Source organism: Micromonas pusilla, assembly GCF_000151265.4.
Source record: "Micromonas pusilla CCMP1545 genomic scaffold MICPUCscaffold_18, whole genome shotgun sequence".
Classification (NCBI taxonomy): Eukaryota; Viridiplantae; Chlorophyta; class Mamiellophyceae; order Mamiellales; family Mamiellaceae; genus Micromonas; species Micromonas pusilla.
Window position 1 is genome coordinate 266,749 of NW_003315899.1, and position 16,064 is coordinate 282,812.

The 16,064-nt window shown below is 65.5% G+C and overlaps 10 protein-coding genes across 10 annotated transcripts; 2 read left to right on the forward strand and 8 right to left on the reverse strand.

The window, feature by feature from the left end:
• Nucleotides 1-445: 445 nt before the first annotated feature.
• MICPUCDRAFT_49303 (uncharacterized protein) lies at nucleotides 446-1,341 on the reverse strand (the record flags this gene model as incomplete). The annotated part of the gene is made up of 2 exons (XM_003064767.1): nucleotides 446-818; nucleotides 1,009-1,341. 2 exons carry the CDS (start codon nucleotides 1,339-1,341, stop codon nucleotides 504-506), a joined length of 648 nt encoding a protein of 215 aa, XP_003064813.1. The 3' UTR covers nucleotides 446-503.
• Nucleotides 1,342-1,539: 198 nt separating this feature from the next.
• On the reverse strand, nucleotides 1,540-1,827 carry MICPUCDRAFT_54689 (uncharacterized protein; the record flags this gene model as incomplete). The annotated part of the gene is made up of 1 exon (XM_003064768.1): nucleotides 1,540-1,827. One exon carries the CDS (start codon nucleotides 1,825-1,827, stop codon nucleotides 1,540-1,542), a length of 288 nt encoding a protein of 95 aa, XP_003064814.1.
• A 168-nt stretch (nucleotides 1,828-1,995) lies between these two features.
• MICPUCDRAFT_54690 (uncharacterized protein) lies at nucleotides 1,996-3,796 on the reverse strand (the record flags this gene model as incomplete). The annotated part of the gene is made up of 3 exons (XM_003064769.1): nucleotides 1,996-2,805; nucleotides 3,011-3,424; nucleotides 3,596-3,796. 3 exons carry the CDS (start codon nucleotides 3,794-3,796, stop codon nucleotides 1,996-1,998), a joined length of 1,425 nt encoding a protein of 474 aa, XP_003064815.1.
• Nucleotides 3,797-4,015: 219 nt separating this feature from the next.
• Nucleotides 4,016-4,822, reverse strand: MICPUCDRAFT_54691 (uncharacterized protein; the record flags this gene model as incomplete). The annotated part of the gene is made up of 2 exons (XM_003064770.1): nucleotides 4,016-4,213; nucleotides 4,607-4,822. The coding sequence occupies 2 exons, from the start codon at nucleotides 4,820-4,822 to the stop codon at nucleotides 4,016-4,018; spliced, it is 414 nt and encodes a 137-aa protein (XP_003064816.1).
• Nucleotides 4,823-5,430: 608 nt separating this feature from the next.
• On the forward strand, nucleotides 5,431-7,648 carry MICPUCDRAFT_37168 (uncharacterized protein). Its single transcript, XM_003064651.1, has 4 exons — nucleotides 5,431-5,559; nucleotides 5,765-5,955; nucleotides 6,136-6,915; nucleotides 7,204-7,648. The coding sequence occupies exons 1-4, from the start codon at nucleotides 5,440-5,442 to the stop codon at nucleotides 7,592-7,594; spliced, it is 1,482 nt and encodes a 493-aa protein (XP_003064697.1). The 5' UTR covers nucleotides 5,431-5,439; the 3' UTR covers nucleotides 7,595-7,648.
• Nucleotides 7,649-7,704: 56 nt separating this feature from the next.
• MICPUCDRAFT_54693 (uncharacterized protein) lies at nucleotides 7,705-9,160 on the reverse strand (the record flags this gene model as incomplete). The annotated part of the gene is made up of 2 exons (XM_003064771.1): nucleotides 7,705-7,714; nucleotides 7,758-9,160. The coding sequence occupies 2 exons, from the start codon at nucleotides 9,158-9,160 to the stop codon at nucleotides 7,705-7,707; spliced, it is 1,413 nt and encodes a 470-aa protein (XP_003064817.1).
• Nucleotides 9,161-9,321: 161 nt separating this feature from the next.
• On the reverse strand, nucleotides 9,322-10,170 carry MICPUCDRAFT_54694 (uncharacterized protein; the record flags this gene model as incomplete). Its single annotated transcript, XM_003064772.1, has 1 exon — nucleotides 9,322-10,170. One exon carries the CDS (start codon nucleotides 10,168-10,170, stop codon nucleotides 9,451-9,453), a length of 720 nt encoding a protein of 239 aa, XP_003064818.1. The 3' UTR covers nucleotides 9,322-9,450.
• Nucleotides 10,171-10,716: 546 nt separating this feature from the next.
• Nucleotides 10,717-10,950, reverse strand: MICPUCDRAFT_54695 (uncharacterized protein; the record flags this gene model as incomplete). Its single annotated transcript, XM_003064773.1, has 1 exon — nucleotides 10,717-10,950. The coding sequence occupies one exon, from the start codon at nucleotides 10,948-10,950 to the stop codon at nucleotides 10,717-10,719; it is 234 nt and encodes a 77-aa protein (XP_003064819.1).
• Nucleotides 10,951-11,284: 334 nt separating this feature from the next.
• On the reverse strand, nucleotides 11,285-13,923 carry MICPUCDRAFT_67790 (uncharacterized protein; the record flags this gene model as incomplete). Its single annotated transcript, XM_003064774.1, has 4 exons — nucleotides 11,285-11,459; nucleotides 11,671-12,116; nucleotides 12,324-12,708; nucleotides 12,935-13,923. The coding sequence occupies 4 exons, from the start codon at nucleotides 13,921-13,923 to the stop codon at nucleotides 11,372-11,374; spliced, it is 1,908 nt and encodes a 635-aa protein (XP_003064820.1). The 3' UTR covers nucleotides 11,285-11,371.
• Nucleotides 13,924-14,076: 153 nt separating this feature from the next.
• Nucleotides 14,077-15,861, forward strand: MICPUCDRAFT_54697 (uncharacterized protein; the record flags this gene model as incomplete). Its single annotated transcript, XM_003064652.1, has 2 exons — nucleotides 14,077-14,723; nucleotides 14,802-15,861. The coding sequence occupies 2 exons, from the start codon at nucleotides 14,077-14,079 to the stop codon at nucleotides 15,859-15,861; spliced, it is 1,707 nt and encodes a 568-aa protein (XP_003064698.1).
• Between the last annotated feature and the right edge of the window lie 203 nt (nucleotides 15,862-16,064).

A 16,064-nucleotide genomic window follows, 5' to 3' on the forward strand; every position in this document is an offset into this window, starting at 1 on the left:
GAGGGAGGGAAAGAGGAGAAGAGAGTTTGTCGGACGCGCGAACGACGACGACGACGACGGGGGAGGACGGCGCGAGCGATCGAGCGATCGATCGGGTTCAGATCGATCGGATGCGAATCTTCCGCGGAGAAGGAGGAGGAGGAGGGGACGACGACGACGACGCGCGACGGACGCACCCGGGTTCGCGCTCTCGTCTTGCGGTATCGGCGCGACGTCCGCCCACTCCGCGCGGTCGCGGTAGGGGACGCGCTCGTCCTCCTCGGACTCGGAGGAAGACATCGCGCGGCGACGACTGACGATGGTCGTGGTGACCAAACGAGATGACACCGCACGAACTCTGCACGAACTGAAGAAATATTATTTTGAGACGAATAAAATTTTTAGATAAAGAAGCTGAGGCGCCCGAGAAGCGCGCGTCGCGCCGTAGGTACGTACGAGTACGAGTAGTTTCCACATGTAGTGACAAGAGAAGTAGGTAGTCTACACACGCGACGAACACTCAATCAGATGGACAGCAGCGTCAGCGCGCGCTCCAGCGACGGCCACAAGTGCGGCGCCGCCTCGCACGCGTCCTCGACAGCGCTCAGCAACTTCTCCCGCCGCCGCCGCGCCTTTTCGAGATCCGCGACGACGTCCTCGTCGGAAGCCAACACGCGGTGCCGCCCCTCGACGACGTCCTCGAATCGCTTCCGCATCCGCGCGCTCTTCGCCGCCTCGAGCTGGAGCACCTCGCGCTCGCGCGCCTTGGCGTCGCGCTCGGCGCGGAGCGTTGATTCCTCGACGCGTAATCGTTCGATCTCCGCGGAGAAGCGATCCGCCTTAGGGTCGTTCCATACGAGCGAACGTCGGGGTGGAGTTGAAAGGCGTCAGTTGGAGTTGAAAGGCGTCGAGGGCGGGGATTGAAAGCGAGGGACCCTGGGCGGAGAGAGACGCCGGGAAAAGTCCTTAAGGATCGGCGTTCACCACGCGAACGGGGTCGTATGGGGACCAGTGTGAGATAGAACGCGCCTCCGTCGCCGCGCAGACGCCGTCATCCTCGAGGCGTTCGATGCGCGCGTCCGCCTCGGCGCCGCCGGATTCCGTCTCTCTGATGCTCTTCTTCAGCGCCGCGCACGCCTTCTTGAGCCCCGCCTTGGTCATCTCGTCCTTCTTCGCGGCTCGGCCCTTCAGAGAAGCGGAGGAGGAGGACGATCCCCCCTCGTTTCTCGCCGCCGCCGACAGCGCCTTGGTCTGAATCAGCTGCCGCTTGTAGATGGCCTTCTCCATCTCTTGTATGAGCTTCTCCTGTCGCCGCTTCAGCTCGCCGTGCTTGTGCTCCATCCGGTTGATCTCTTTGCGCATCGCGTTGACGACGTCGTTGCCGACGTCGGGGTCCAGCGCAGCCTGCGTCTCCTTCTCGAGCTGAGGGTCGTTCCATACGAGCGAATGTCGGGGTGGAGTTCAAAGGCGTCAGTTGAAGTTGAAAGGCGTCGAGGTCGGGGATTGAAAGCGAGGGATGAGCGGAGAGATGCGCCGGCAAAAGTCCTTAAGGATCGGCGTTCACCACGCGAACGCCGTCGTATGGGAACCAGTGTGAGGAGAACGCGCCTGAATCTTCCGCTCCCACAGCATGATCTGACGCTCCGCCTCGACGACGTTGGCGAGCGTGACCCTCTTCTCCTCGACCGCAGCCTCGATCTTGCCCTCGAGCTCCACCGCGGCCACCTCCAGGTCCTTCAGCTCGCCGACGATCTCCGTCTCGAGGACGTGGTTGTCCGTCAGGAGCGCGTCTTTGCGTTTTAAATGCTTCGCCGACAGCTCGTTGATTCTCAGAGTGTCCTTACGCATGTGCTCCGTCGCGCGGTCCAGGTCGCGCACTGTGAGGGTCGTTCCATCGTTCAAAGCGACGTCGGGGCGGAGTTGAAAGGCGGGTCAGACGGAGTCGAAAGGCGTCATAGGGTCGGGTGTTGAAACCGAGGGACCCTGGGCGTAGAGAAACGACGGGAGAGAAAGTCCTTAAGGATCGGCGTTCACCACGCCAACGCGGTCGTATGGGGACCAGTGTGAATCCGACGCGCCTTCGCCCTCCTGGCGCTCGTGGTTGGCGTCCAGCCGCGTCTTGCGTCGCTCCAATATCGTGCGCTCCGCGCGGAGCCGCTGCGTTTTCTCCGTGAGGGTGTTGTTTTCGTTGACGAGCGCGACGAGCTCCGTCTGATGTCCGACCCACCGCCGCTGCAGCTCTTTGTTCTCCTTCGCCGTCGCGTCCGCCTCCTTGTGCATGCTCTTGATGGTCGCCTCGAGCGGGCCGAGGTTCTCGCCGTCGTCGCCGTCGCCCTTGTGCTTATCGAGCTCCAGGTTGAGCCGCCCGACGTCTTTGACGCGCTTGTTGATCTCATCCGCGCGTCGTTTGATTTCCAACTCGTACTTTTCAATCGTCCGCGTCTTGTCCTTGAGACTCGCGTCAAGAGCCTCCATCGTCTCTTGCAACGCCGCGACGTGCGTCTGCGCGTTGAGCGCGTCGACGCGCACTTTCGCGATGTCGTTCTGCAGGTTCGTCACCGCCGTCTCCGCGGCTTTGATGTCCTTTCGCGTGGCGCGCGTCGCAGCGACGGTCTGATTCGCGCCCTTCTCCACGGTGCTTTGCTCGCCGAGGTTACTCAGCACGCGCTCGTCGATCGCTCTGCGGTCCTCGCGCGCCCTCCCGAGCGCGTCGTCCGCGTCCTTCTCCTCCGCCTTGAGCGCTTTCGCGCGCTTCCGCGCCGCGTCGAGCGTCGCCTCGGTCTCCTCGAGCGTCGTCGTGAGCTTCTCGTGCTGCGCGGTGAGCACCTGTTATGACGCGCGACGATTTGATTGGTGGAGGGAATCCACGCGTCAGAAACGCAGGCACGCGATTGGTGGATAGCATGTACACGTGTCAAAACGAACGTGAGGTTCATCACAGCGCGCGAAAGAACAGCACGCCCGCCCGCCTTAAGGAACGGCGAGCAAGACGCGAACGGGGTCGTACGTAACGTATGGGAACCAGTCTCACCTCTTTCCTCGTGCGGCACTTTTCGAAATCCTTCGTCAGCGCCTCCGCTTCCTTCTCAACCTTGCGCAGTATCGCGCTCATCTGCTCGTTCTCCGCCTCCGCCTCGCGTATGTTCTTCTTGTACCCCTCCGTCTCGCTCTCCACCGCGCGCCTCGTCTCCGCCTGGTCCCGTAGCGCGCCCTCCGCGGCTTTCAACGCGTCGTCGCGTTTGCTCACCCCGACGAGACTCGCCTTCCACTGCGCGGCGAGCTGCTTCTTCTCAAAGTTGATCGCGTCCATCTCCTGCGCCGCCTCCTCCAGCGTCTCCCTCGCGCGCGTCGTCTCCTTGCGCTGCGCGATCAGCTGCGCGTCGTGCGTCGCGCACCGCTCGTGCAGCTTCCGGAGCGTATCTTGCAAATTATCGATGAGCAAATCCTGAGGGTCGAGGGTCCATCGTTCAAAGCGACGTCGGGGTGGAGTTCATCAAAGGCGTCAGAAGCGGAGTTGAAAGGCGTCGAGGTGTGTCGGGATTGAAAGCGAGGGACCATGGGCGGAGAGATGCGCCGGGAGAGAAAGTCCTTAAGGATCGGCGTTCACCACGCGAACGGGGTCGTATGGGAACCAGTGTAAATACGATGAACGCGCCTGATCTTGCTTATCCTTCTCGAGCTGCGCAACCGTCTCCTCCGCGGCGTACGTCGCGCGGCGCGTCACCGCGATGTCGCTCTTCATCTTCTCGTTGTGCTGCTCCACCTGTCTCAGCGTCGCCTTGAGCGAGTCGAGCTCGAGCTGGTGCTGGTCGGTCATTCTCCGCGCGTCGTCGCCGTCGGCGACGCGCGTTTCGAACCACTCTTGGAGTTCTCTCAAGTCGCTCTGAGGGTCGTTCCGTCGTTCAAAGCGACGAATGTCGGGGTGGAGTTGAAAGGCGTCAGAAGCGGAGTTGAAAGGCAGGCGTCGAGGCGTGTGCGTCGGGATTGAAAGCGAGGGGTGATGGGCGGAGAGAAACGCCGGGGTTATTAAAAGTCCTTAAGAAACGGCGTCCACCACGCCGACGCGGTCGTATGGGGACCGGTGTAAAAATGAACGCGCCTCCGATTGCTCTCGCGTCGCCTCCAACGCGGCGTGCGCGTCGTGCGTCTTGTCGAGGTTCGTCTGGAGCTTCGCGAGCTGCTGCTGCGTCGTGTACAGCTCCACGCCGATCTGCTCGCGGCGGCGTTTCTCTTTCTGTCGACGACGCCGACGAGGGAGGGAGGGAGGGAGGGAGGAGAGGGAAAGAATTAGTATTCATTCGTTCGGTATGCGAGCGCGCGCGGGGGTCGAAGGATCCATCGGAGCGGCGATTTCTCGAGCGAGACGAGCTCGAACGACGCGCGCGCGCGTCGTCGTCGCCGCCGCCGCCGCCGCGGGGACGCGACGGACGACGACGACGACGCGCGCGGACGACGCGCGAAGAACGCGAGGGTCGGTCGCGACGGACGGACGCCCGGACTCCCCCCGACGCGACGCGACGCGGGCGACGCGAAGAAAAAGTCGCCGTTGACGCCGCTGCCTAAAGCGGCATGGTGCACGATGCGACGGCGGGGCGATCCGTCGATCCCGACGACGACGACGACGCACGTTGAGCTCGTCCCCCTTCTCCTTGATCTTCTCCTCCAGCTCGCGCTTGCTGTCCAGCAGCTGCGCCCTGAGCGCCCTCTGCGCGCGCTCCAGCAGCGGATGGTCCGGCGGCAGCCCCGCGAGCGCGTCGTCGTCGTCGTCGTCGTCGTCGTCGGTCCTCGCATCGTTCGACGAGGAGCCCCCACCGCTGGGGGTGCCTCCGCGAGGGGTGCTCATGACGCCGGCCGCTCGCGCGCGCTCGCTCTCTCTCAGACGGCGACGCGCGGGTGCCACGCGTCGTCGCGACCCGAGGCGCGGCGTCGACTGCGCGCGGAGACGCGCGCGGCGCTGCGGTTCACTCCAGTCCGTTCCCATTCCCCCCGCGCTCGACGGACGACTTCAGCTTCAGTCTATCATCAGTTCCGCCGGTCGAGCGGAATTCCTGTCTCGGGGCGCCCTAATCGAGGCGCCAGTCAGATTCGGGCGCGCGCGCGGTTCCCCCCCCCCCTCCCCGTCGCGGCGGCGCAGCGACGGAACTCACCCGGGCGCGATGCCGCCGAAGGAGGAGAAACCCGAGCTCACGGAGGAAGAGAAGCTCGTGATGGCGGAAGCGCAGGCGCTCAAGGTGCGCGGCGACGACGACGCGACGCGCGGGAGTCAGCGCTCCCTCCTCGATTTGGCTCGCGCGCGACGAATGCGAGCGCATCACGAACGAATTTCTCACGTCCGCCCCCCCCGCCCCCGTCGTCCATCCCATCGCCCATCGCCCATCCCCCATCCCCCATCCCGTCCCGCAGGCGGAGGAAGCGCGAAAGGCGAAGCTCGAGGAGCAGCGCGCGCGGACGCGCCAGCGCATGATGGACGAGGCGCGACATCACCGCGTCAACGCCCTCCGCATTCACACGCACTGGCGACAGATCATGCGAGACGCCAAGGTCAAGGAGCTGCGCGACGAGATCGAGATCCTCAGGCGCGTTCTGTACACTGGTCCCCATACGACCCCGTTCGCGTGGTGAACGCCGTTCCTTAAGGACTTTCTCTCCCGGCGTTCGTCTCTCTCCGCCCAGGGTCCCTCGGTTTCAATCCCGACACACCTCGACGCCTTTCAACTCCGCTTCTGACGCCTTTCAACTCCACCCCGATATCATCGCTTCGTATGGACCCTCGACCCTCAGGCAGCAGCACGAGCGCGTGATCGACGGCAAGGACGCCGCGATCGCGGACCTGGACCGCGAGCTCGAGGAGGCGGAGGCGCAGCGCGCGACGGCGACGCGCGCGCACGTGCAAGCGGTCGACGCGTTCATCGGGTTGCAGCACGACCGCGTGAAATCGCTGGAGGATGAATTCGCGCGTAACCTCAGGCGCGTTCTGTACACTGGTTCCCATACGATCGCGTTCGCGTGGTGAACGCCGTTTCTTAAGAACATTCGCCGGCGCTTCTCTCCGCCCAGGGTCCCTCGCTTTCGATCCCCGCCCTCGACGCCTTTCAACTCAGCTTCTCACGCCTTTGAACTCCACCCCGACGTTCGCTTGTATGGAACGACCCTCAGAGCGCTCACGGAGGAATTCGACGCGGAGCGCGCGGAGATCGTCGGCGCGCACGCGCGGCAGAGGCGCGAGATGATGGACCTCATGCTCGCGATGGACGCGTCGCACGAGGCGCACAAGCACGAGTGTCTGACGGAGTTTGAGAGCCGACGGGAAGAGCTGAAAAACTCAAACGCCGAGGAGTACAACGCGCTGAGAACCGCGCTCGAGGGGACGATCGAGGCGCTCGAGCGGACGTTCGAGGCGGCGCACCGCGAGTACCTCTCGTCCACGGACTCGAGGACGAGCTCGTTCAAGCTGCTGACGCGGCAGGACGCCATCAGCGCGAGGACGATCGAGAAACGCATGCGGAAGTTGATTCGCCTGCAAGACGCCGTCGCCAAGTGGCGGACGAAGATCAAAGCTAACGCGGAGGAGTGGGAGGCGAGGAACAAAGCGCTGCGGCACGAGAAGGACATCATGTCGAAGCACTACCAGGACCTGAACCGCGCGATGAAGAGGCTGCGGGATAAGGAGCACAAGAAGCTTCAGGCGCTCATCATGAACAGCGACAAGGCGTCCAAGGCGTTGGACGAGAAGCTCGCCAAGGGTGAGAAACTCCTGAAGCTCGCGGAGCTGTCGCGGAAGATGGAGACGGAAAACGAGAAGGTGGCGCCGTTCGCGCGCGCGTCCGGGCTGATGAGCGACGCCGAGATAACGCGGATCCTGAGCGACCCGCGCGCGACGGACGGCGAGCGCGCGATCGCGGCGGCGACGGCGAACGCGAAGAAGAAACGCGACGCGTTCATCGGCGCGCGCGACGACGCGCGCGAGGCGAAGGGAGGAGAAGGAGAAGATGGAACGTCAACCGACGCGACGCCGCCGGCGGCGACGGCGGCGGCGGAAGCGCAGGCGGAGGCGGAGGCGTCCACGACGCTCGCCGCGTTGCTCGACGACGAGCCCGCGGCGGGGGACGTCGTCGAGGGGACGTTTCACCACGGCCCCGGGTCGCTGTCGTCGTGGGGCTCGACGCGCGAACGCCCGGACGAGCCCGTGCATCGGTACGAGTACCTCGACGCGTTCTTCCGGAGGTACAACAAGGTGTACCTGGACGAGCGCGCGGTCGCGAAGGAGCGCGCGCGGCTGGAGCAGGAGAACGACGACCTGCGGACGCTCCTGAAGCAGTACCTGGACGGCGTCACCGTGGACGAGGGGGTGATGGACGATCCGTACAACTCGTTGTGCGTCGTGAACGATCGGTTGCAACGGAGGACCGCGGCGGCGGCGGCGGGCGGCGCGGGCGCGGGCGGGGACGGCGACGGCGGTGGGTGGGCGTCGCGCGCCGGGACTACGCGGCCCGCGCCGGCGAGGGCGACGGTCAAGGGGGCGCGGTGGCGGCCGGAGCGCACGGGTGGACGCGGCGGCGACGACGACGCGGCGGCGGCGGCGGAGCCGCGGTTCGAGTACGTCAACGCGAACTGAGTTAGTCGTTCGTTTAGTCTCACGATAATGATACGCTACCTAAACGTTAAGTTCTCTCTCGCAATATTCCTTGACCTTCTCCAACGCTTCTCGCCTGTGGACCACCTCTTTCAATATCTCCTTCAGATGCTCGACGACGTCGCTCGCCGTGGTCTCGGGGAACTGTTCCGTGCCACGGACCTTGAGGACGATATTATTTCTTCCCTTCCACTCCCCCGGTTGCTTGGACCTATTCTTCCATTCCTCCAACTCATTCGGTGACATGGACGTATTTGGGGGCGTCACGAGTTTCCTGATGAAGCCGTCCGTAGCGTCGTTGTCGAAGTTCAATGTCACACGCTCAGATCTGCTCGCCCCCGAACGCGTGTATCTACCTGGCGTATCGCCGAACAACTTGAACGCGCCCCGCTTCTCGCGGCATTGCTCCATTAATTTCTTGTCCAGATGTCGCACCAAGTCTTCAGAAAGGTCCGAATGTCTGCCGAATGCTTCATGGTTAAGAAGATCTTTCTTCTGCGGCTTTAGCAATTTCAAGATATCGGACTCGGACTCGCCCTTCTTCCGACTGACCATGAGGCGGGAGAAGAGGATTCGCACCTCCGAAAAAAGCGATATCGCGTCGGGGTGGTCGGTGTCGAGTCTTGGAACTCTATTTTCCATCCAAACAATCAAATATTCCTTCAGCACCTTCAGTTGTTCATCGTCAAGGTGTTTAAGCCCGACGGAACCTTCGACGTCTTCTGCGGGGAACTCCACAACGGGTTCCACATTTTCCAACTTATGGACGGTGTGCCCATCTTGAGTAATGCTCCCGACGTAGACTTTCTCATCTAAGTCGGCCACTTTCACCGCTATGCACTCTCTCGTGAGGTCGTTATATGATGTGTTACACTTCGAACAGGTGGGGATGACGACATATGCATGATCCCACCGATTGCCGTCGGCGATAACTAGACGCTTGAGCCGAACGTGCGCGCCGTGACTATCGTTATCGAGCGTCAGTCTCTTTGTGCATCCCTGCCCAGGGCAAGGGTACCTGACATTAGTTGCATTCCAATCGCGCAGCGGCGAAGGTTCCCCCCCATTCGCCGCCGCCGCCGCCGGCGCCGCATTCACACAGTCCTTCCATAGTTTGGTCCAGCCCCCTTCCAGCGCGTGGCACCCGGTCCCGTCGACGTGGCAGTCGAACTCCCATTCAGGTGTGACGTCCGCTTCCTCGAGCGACCTCGGTGACGGGGTCGTCACCGGGGTCGTCTCCGGGCTCGAGACTGCCTCGATTTCGCTCTCAACGCTGGGAGATCCGGGAGCGACATCTTCGCGGTCGGGAGTCTCGAGCGCGGGCGCATCCTGGACCGCACTCACGTTGGGAATCACGTAGCGATCTCTCAGCTGCATGATTATGCGCGCACTGAACCTCCCCTCCAGCGTTTCCCAAGAATCCACGTTCCGGTTCTCGAAGATCCGCATGCTGATAGTGGGGCCGACAGAACGGATGCCTCCGAAGCGACCCATGAATACGCTCGCATCTTCGACTGAACTCAGCGCTGGGAGATTTGGGAGCGACATCCTCGCGGTCGCGAGCCTCGAGTGCGGCCGCGACCGTCCGCGAGCACCGCGCGCGGACGAGTGGAGCCGTGGCGGAAATCTTGTCGGAAAACGTAACCAAGGGTCGCGCGTCCTTTCGCGCGCCAGCAGACAGGATAAGGTTAGATCGGCGCACTTTTTCTCGGACACGTGGCCTTTACTTACAACACTTGCACGCTACTGGCGTCAACTCGCGTCCAGCGCGCGCGCGACACCCCGCGACGCGCGCGCGACACCCTCGCATCACCCGCCACGCGTACCCCATCCGTCCGTCACGCCGCCGCGTCGTCCCCCCCCGCGCGCCGCCGCCGCCGCGCGAAGTGCACGCACGTCCGCGCCGCCGCCGCCGCCGCGGCGAACAGCCGCCGCACCCGCAACTCGCGCTCGCGCTTCTCCAACAGAATCGCCACGACGTCGTCGCACCGCGCGACCTCGATCACCTCCGCGGCGTCGCCCTTCACGCGCTCGCCGTGGCATCGCACGATGTACATCGCCTCGACGTCGACGCCGTAGTTCATGCGCAGAAGCTCCGCGTAGACGTTCAACTGGACGCGGTATTTCCCGTGATTATTCCCGCGGATGCGATGGCATCCGTACTCTTTCTCACCGAATTTCGGCCACCCGAGCACGAACGCGTCCTCCGCGCAGCTGTCCTTGCACCGCTTGAAGTCGTACACGATCACGCCGTTCGGTTTCGACCCGCGCGCGACGAGATCCGCGGTCCCGGCGAGTCGATGCTTCGGCGAGAAGAGACGCATCTCCGCGAACAAGACGTCCTCTCGCGCGCATCTCTCCCGCGTGAAATGCTCGAACTGCGTCCACTCCTTCTCGAACGTTCGCGCGTCCTCCTCGAGCGCCGCGCGTTTTTCGTCGTCCTCCGCCTCCTCCTCGGTCGTCTCCCGCGGCGACTTCCCGGTGACGTAAAAGCGTTCGAACAACGCGTGCATGCGCGTCCCCAGCGCAGCTTTCGCCCTCCCGTTCTCCGTCCACATCGCCTTAGGGTCGAGGGTCCATCGTTCAAAGCGACGTCGGGGTGGAGTTGAAAGGCGTCAGTGGCGGAGTTGAAAGGTGTCGAGGTGTGTCGGGATTGAAAGCGAGGGGTGGGCGGAGAGAAACGCGCGCCGGGAGATAAAGTCCTCAAGGAATGAAGTTCACAACGCCGACGCGGTCGTATGGGGACCGGTGCGATACTAGAACGCGCCTTGATCTCGTCGCGCGACTTCCCGCCGTACTCCGCGTGTCGCTTGTTCTTCGGCGACTGCCACGCCTCGTAGTACTCGTCCATGACCGCGTCCGCGTCGAACGGCGCGAAGCACGGCCTCAGGAGGCTCGTGCCGCTGACGACGCGACGCGGCGACGGGACGACGTCGTGCGCGATCTTCTCGAGTCTCCTGAGGGTCGAGGGTCCGTACGAGCGAACGTCGGGGTGGAGTTGAAAGGCGTCAGTCGATGGAGTTGTGAGGCGTCGAGGACGGGCGTTGAAAGCGGGGGACCCTGGGCGGAGAGAGACGATTGCAAAAGTCCTTAAGGATCGGCGTTCACCACGCCGACGGGGTCGTATGGGGACCGGTGTGAGATAGAACGCGCCTGACGCCGTGGAATCGGTGCGCCCAGTCCCCGTGGATCGTGTAGACGTGCGACGGTTCGTCGAGGCGGACGTCCCAGGGCGGGAGCGCGCCGCCGGGCCACGCCGCCGCGGGCGCGGGCGCGGGCGCGTCGTCGCGCAGGGTCAGCCGCGCGATCTCGCGCGTCGCGTCGTCGTCTTCCGACATCGTTTTGGCACCCTCGTTTCTCGGGCGCCGTCGAACGTGTACCTCGAATTGTTGGCACCCCCAGGCCCGAGCGCGTCGGGGTCTCGCGGCCGCGCGTCGCGCGTCGCTGCGTCTTCGCTCGCGCGCGCGGCGTCGGCGACGGGCGCGACCTCGCGACGCGGCGCGCGGTCTCGTTGTGAGCGGCGAGGCGGCGGCGCCAGATCCAAGGCTGGCCGGCCGAAATAATAATTATCAGATTGTTTTCTCAGCTCCTCTTGTCCGACATCGACAGTTGTACAGTATTTTCATCCTGTCCGTCGCGACGACGCGCGCGTACGAGAGAGAGAACTTCTGTAAGTCTCATCACGCGCGGTCTGAAGACGATGAAGATACCTACATCACGCTATCTACGCGTCGCGCGCTCGCTCTCTGGTGCGTCGGATCAGCACCCCACCGCGCCGGTGATGAGCCCGCGCCATCGGAACATCCCGCTCTTAGTCTCGGGAGCCTTCGCGTCCACGATTTTTTGTCTGATGATGAGGGTCGAGGGTCCATCGTTCAAAGCGACGTCGGGGTGGAGTTCAAAGGCGTCAGAAGCGGAGTTGAAAGGCGCCGAGATGTGTCGGGATTGAAATCGAGGGGCGGGCGGAGAGAAATGACCGCCGGGAGAGAAAGTCCTTAAGGATCGGCGTTCACCACGCCGACGCGGTCGTATGGGGACCAGTGTGAGATGGAACGCGCCTGACTCGGCCGCCGTCGTCCGTCGTCGTCGGCGCGCGGAACGCGAACGCGCGCTTCTCCTCTCCGGCGGCGAGCGCGCCGCCGCTCGCGTCCGGCTTCAGGCGCACGACGCCGTCCTCCGAGACCTCGAGACCGCACCGCCGCGCGAGGTCTATCGCCGCCGCGGACGCGGACGCGTCGTCGTCGTCGTCGTCGCCGCCGCCGCCGCCGCCGCCGCCGTCGCCGTTCGCGGTGAATCGCAACACGTCCCTCGCGAGCGTCGCCGCCTTCATCGTCGCGCCCTTCGCGCTCGAGCTCACGAGCGCCTCCAGCGCGCGGACGCGGATCTTCTCGAAGTATTTGAACGTGCAGCACGCCTGCAAGTACGTGCACCGCTTCGAACGCGTCAGGCGGAAAAATTCGACGACGTTGCCCGCTTCGTACGCGATCTTTATCCTCAACGCGAACTGCGGGGTCGAGGGTCCATACGAGCGAATGAATGTCGGGGTGGAGTTCAAAGGCGTCAGAAGCGGAGTTGATAGGCGACGAGGTGTGTCGGGATTGAAAGCGAGGGGCGATGGGCGGAGAGAAACGCCGGGAGATAAAGTCCTTAAGGATCGGCGTTCACCACGCGAACGCGGTCGTATGGGAACCAGTGTGATGCTAGAACGCGCCTGCACCTTCGGATGCGTCAACACCTCCGGCGGCGTCGCGCGCGCGTCGCGCAGAAACGCCACGCCGCTCGCCCTCTTGAACGGCCCGTGGTCGTCGAGCTTGAGGAGGATCTGATACGCCGCGTGCTCCGCCTCGCGATCCGTCAGCAGATCTGACGACGAATCAGAAGACGCCACCTCAGCGTCGGCGTCGGCGTCGGACGCGGATCGGATCTCCGCGTAGACGCCGCGCAGCGTCCCGAGCGTCTTACCCAGCTGTTCCACGTGAAGGTGCGAGTCGTGCCCGTCCGGCGCCGCGAGCGTCGCGCGGTGTTCGCACAGCAGATACTCCAGCGCGATCGCGCACCGCGCCATCTCCTCCAGACGCGTCGCGGCCCACGCGTCCCTGAGGGTCGAGGGTCCGTCGTACGAAGCGACGAACGTCGGGGCGGAGTCGAAAGGCGGCGTCAGACGCGGAGGAGTCGAAAGGCGTCGAGGCGCGTCGGGATTGAAAGCGAGGGGTGGTGGGCGGAGAGAAACATGTGTACGCCGCGAGAGAAAGTCCTTCAGAAACGGCGTTCACAACGCGAACGGGGTCGTATGGGAACCAGTGTGAAGACACTCGAACGCGCCTGTTGAACCCCTGCAGCGACATGTCCTGTCTCACCCCGCGGAGTCTGTCCCACAGAAAATCGCTTCGCGCCAGCAGCGGCAAATCTTCCGGGCGCGTCGACGCCCATCGGCTCTTCGGAATACATTCGTCGCCATACCTCGCCCTGCCACCCAGCAGCGAGTACAGATGCTCGCACGTCCGCGTCAGCGCGGCTCTCGTGCGGACGTCCGCGGGCGACGGGTCGTCCACGATGCGCGTGTATTTCTTCACCGCCAGCTGCGCGCTCGTCTTTTTGCGGTCGCCGCGCGACTGCGTCGCGTCCCAGACGCGTTCGAGGACGTCGAGCTCCGCGGCGTTCGCGCGGCGCTCGCGCTCCGCGACCGGGCACATGTCCTCGCACGCGCCCACGATATGGCGCGGGGCGCCGCCGCCGCGGTCGTCGTCGTCGTCGTCGTCCAGGTCGCGACGACGCGGTCTCGGCGCCGGCGCCGGCGGAGCGTCGTCCGCGAACCGCGCGGCTCTCGACGCGAGCTTCTCCCGGCGCGAGCACGGGGTGTCGAGCGCGAGCGCGTCCGCGACGATCGCGTCGCGCGCGGGCGGCGGCGCGCGGTGGGGCGTCGAGGGCGGCGGGCGCGTCGTCGTCGTCGTCGTCGTCGTCGTCGTCGCGATCTGCGGTGGCGGTGGCGGCATCGACGGCGCCGGTCGCTGCGGCGGCGGCGGGGGCGCGTCGCGCGCGCCGCCGCCGCCGCCGCCGCGCTCGCGTCCTCCCTTCTTCGTCAGCTTCTCGAGCTCCTCGTCGAGGGCGCTCCACTCGTCCAGCGGGTCGCTCGTCGTCGTCGTCGCGGGCGCGGACGAGTCCGCGGCATTCGTCTCCGCGCGGCCTCCTCCTCCTCCTCGGCGTCCTCCTCCTCCTCCGCCGCTCGCTCTTCTCCCGCCGCCGCCGCCCTTGGACTTCTTCTCCAAGCGCTCGACCTCCTCGTCGAGGAAGCTCCAGTCGTCCTCCGCCATGACGCGCGCGCGGCGCCGTCTGGCGTCGGCGTCAGACGTCCTCGTCACGATCGAGGACAGCATCAGATTATTTTGAAGCTCGTCGTTCGTAGTCGCGTCGCGTCGTTCCTCTGGCGGCCTCCGCACGTCTCCGCGCGCGGCCGCACGGCCGCGATGGCCGCGCCGCCGCCGTCGCCGCCGCCGCCGCGCGACGACTACGACGACCCGGACGACTTCCGCCGTCGTCGCGAGGAGACGCGCGCGTTCGTGTCCTACATCCTCGACGGCGCCGACGCCGCGTGCGTCCCCTCCAACTCCTCCTCCTCCTCCTCCAGATCCTCCATCGCGTCCGAGGTGTCGTCGCTCGCGTCGTTCGCGCGCGCGCGCGGGCTCGTCTCCTCCGCGACGCGCCGCCGCGCGTGGCCGCTCCTCTGCGGCATCACGCCCGCGTCCGTCGTCGACGCGAAGGCGTTCGAGCGCGCGGCCGAGCGCGCGGACGCCGCGCATCCGGACGCGGTCGTGATCCGAAACGACGTCGCGCGCTCGCTGTGGGCGTTCACGTCGCACTGGGACGACGTGACGCGCGAGGGGAAGCGCGCGCGGCTCGCGGAGGTGCTCCGCGGCGCGGTGGGCGCGCACGATTGGGAGAGCGCGCCGCACCACGCGCGGTACTATCAAGGGCTCCACGACGTCGCGGGCGTGCTGCTGCTGGTGCTGAGGCGCGTCCCGTCGCGTCATCGATCATCACACCACACCGGTCCCCATACGACCGCGTCGGCGAGGTGGACGCGATTCCTTAAGGACTTCATTCACTTCCCGGCGTCTCTCGGTTTCAAACCCCGACCCTATGACGCCTTTCAACTCCACCCCTGACGCGCCTTTCAACTGACTCCCCTCAGGGACGTCTCGATCGCGTCCGCGGCGCTGGAGCGCGTGACGCTGTTTCACCTTCGAGACGCGACGCGGTCGTCGTTCGCGCCCGTCGCCGACGCGCTGTCGCTGCTGCCGTGCCTCCTTCGACGAATGGGGAGACGCCGTTTGAGTGACGTCATCGCGACGAGCGGTGTGGGGACGACGTTCGCGCTGACGTGGATGCTGACGTGGCACATCCACGGCTTCGCGGCGTCGAATTCGAATCATCGTCGCGAAGAGCGCGAGAGACGCGACGTCGTCAACCTCGAGCTCGCGTCGCGGCTCGTGGACTGCTTCCTCGCGTCGCACCCGCTGCTGCCGCTGTACGCCGGCGCGGTCGCGCTGGCGAGTCGCGAGGAGGAGATACTCGCGGCGTGGACGTCGACGACGACGACGACGCGCGGGCGTACTTTTGCTTTTGGACGCGCGGCTGCGCTACGACGACGCGCAGCTGCGCGACGACTCGGGGGGGGCGACGTCGGCGAGCTGCACGCGGCGCTGTCGAGGACGCGGCTGGTGAGCGAGAAGAACCTCCGCAGCCGACGCAGGGCGCTGTGCGAGCTCGACGGCGTCCTCCGCGACGCGCTCGAGACGTTCGACGCGCATCCGCCTCGCGCGTTGTACAAAGCCGCGGGCGTGTTCCCCCCGCGTGGGAGCGCGTGCGAGCTGTACGAGCGAGGGTACGTCTGGACGCGCGACGACGTCGACGGGCGCCCGGAGCGATACATTTTGAAATCGCCGACGCCGCGCGCGGTCGCGCTAGGTACCGGCGACGGCGGCGGCGCGTGGACGCGAGCGTGGACGCGGCGCGTCGCCGAGCGCGCGAGCGCGGCGGCGACGCGCGCGCGGCGGTGGAGGCTGGCGCGGTCGCGGTGGCAGCCGCGGGCGACGACGCGCGCGGAGAGGGAGAGGTGCGTTCTATACACTGGTCCCCATACGACCCCGTTCGCGAGGTGGACGCCGATCCTTAAGGACTTTGCCCGGTGCATCTCTCCGCCCACCCCCCGCTTTCAATCCCCGTCCTCGACGCCTTTCAACGCCAACTGACGCCTATGAACTCCACCCCGACGTTCGCTTGTATAGAACGGCCCAGAGACGCGTCGTCGCGAGGAACTACGTCATCGGGATCGTCGCCGCGGCGGTCGCCGCGTCGGACGTGCTGCGCGCGGAGGACGTGCGAGACCTTCGCGCGGCGCGTCTCGCGGCGTGGGTCGGGTGGTTCGCGGAGCTCTTCTTGGATCCGATATGGT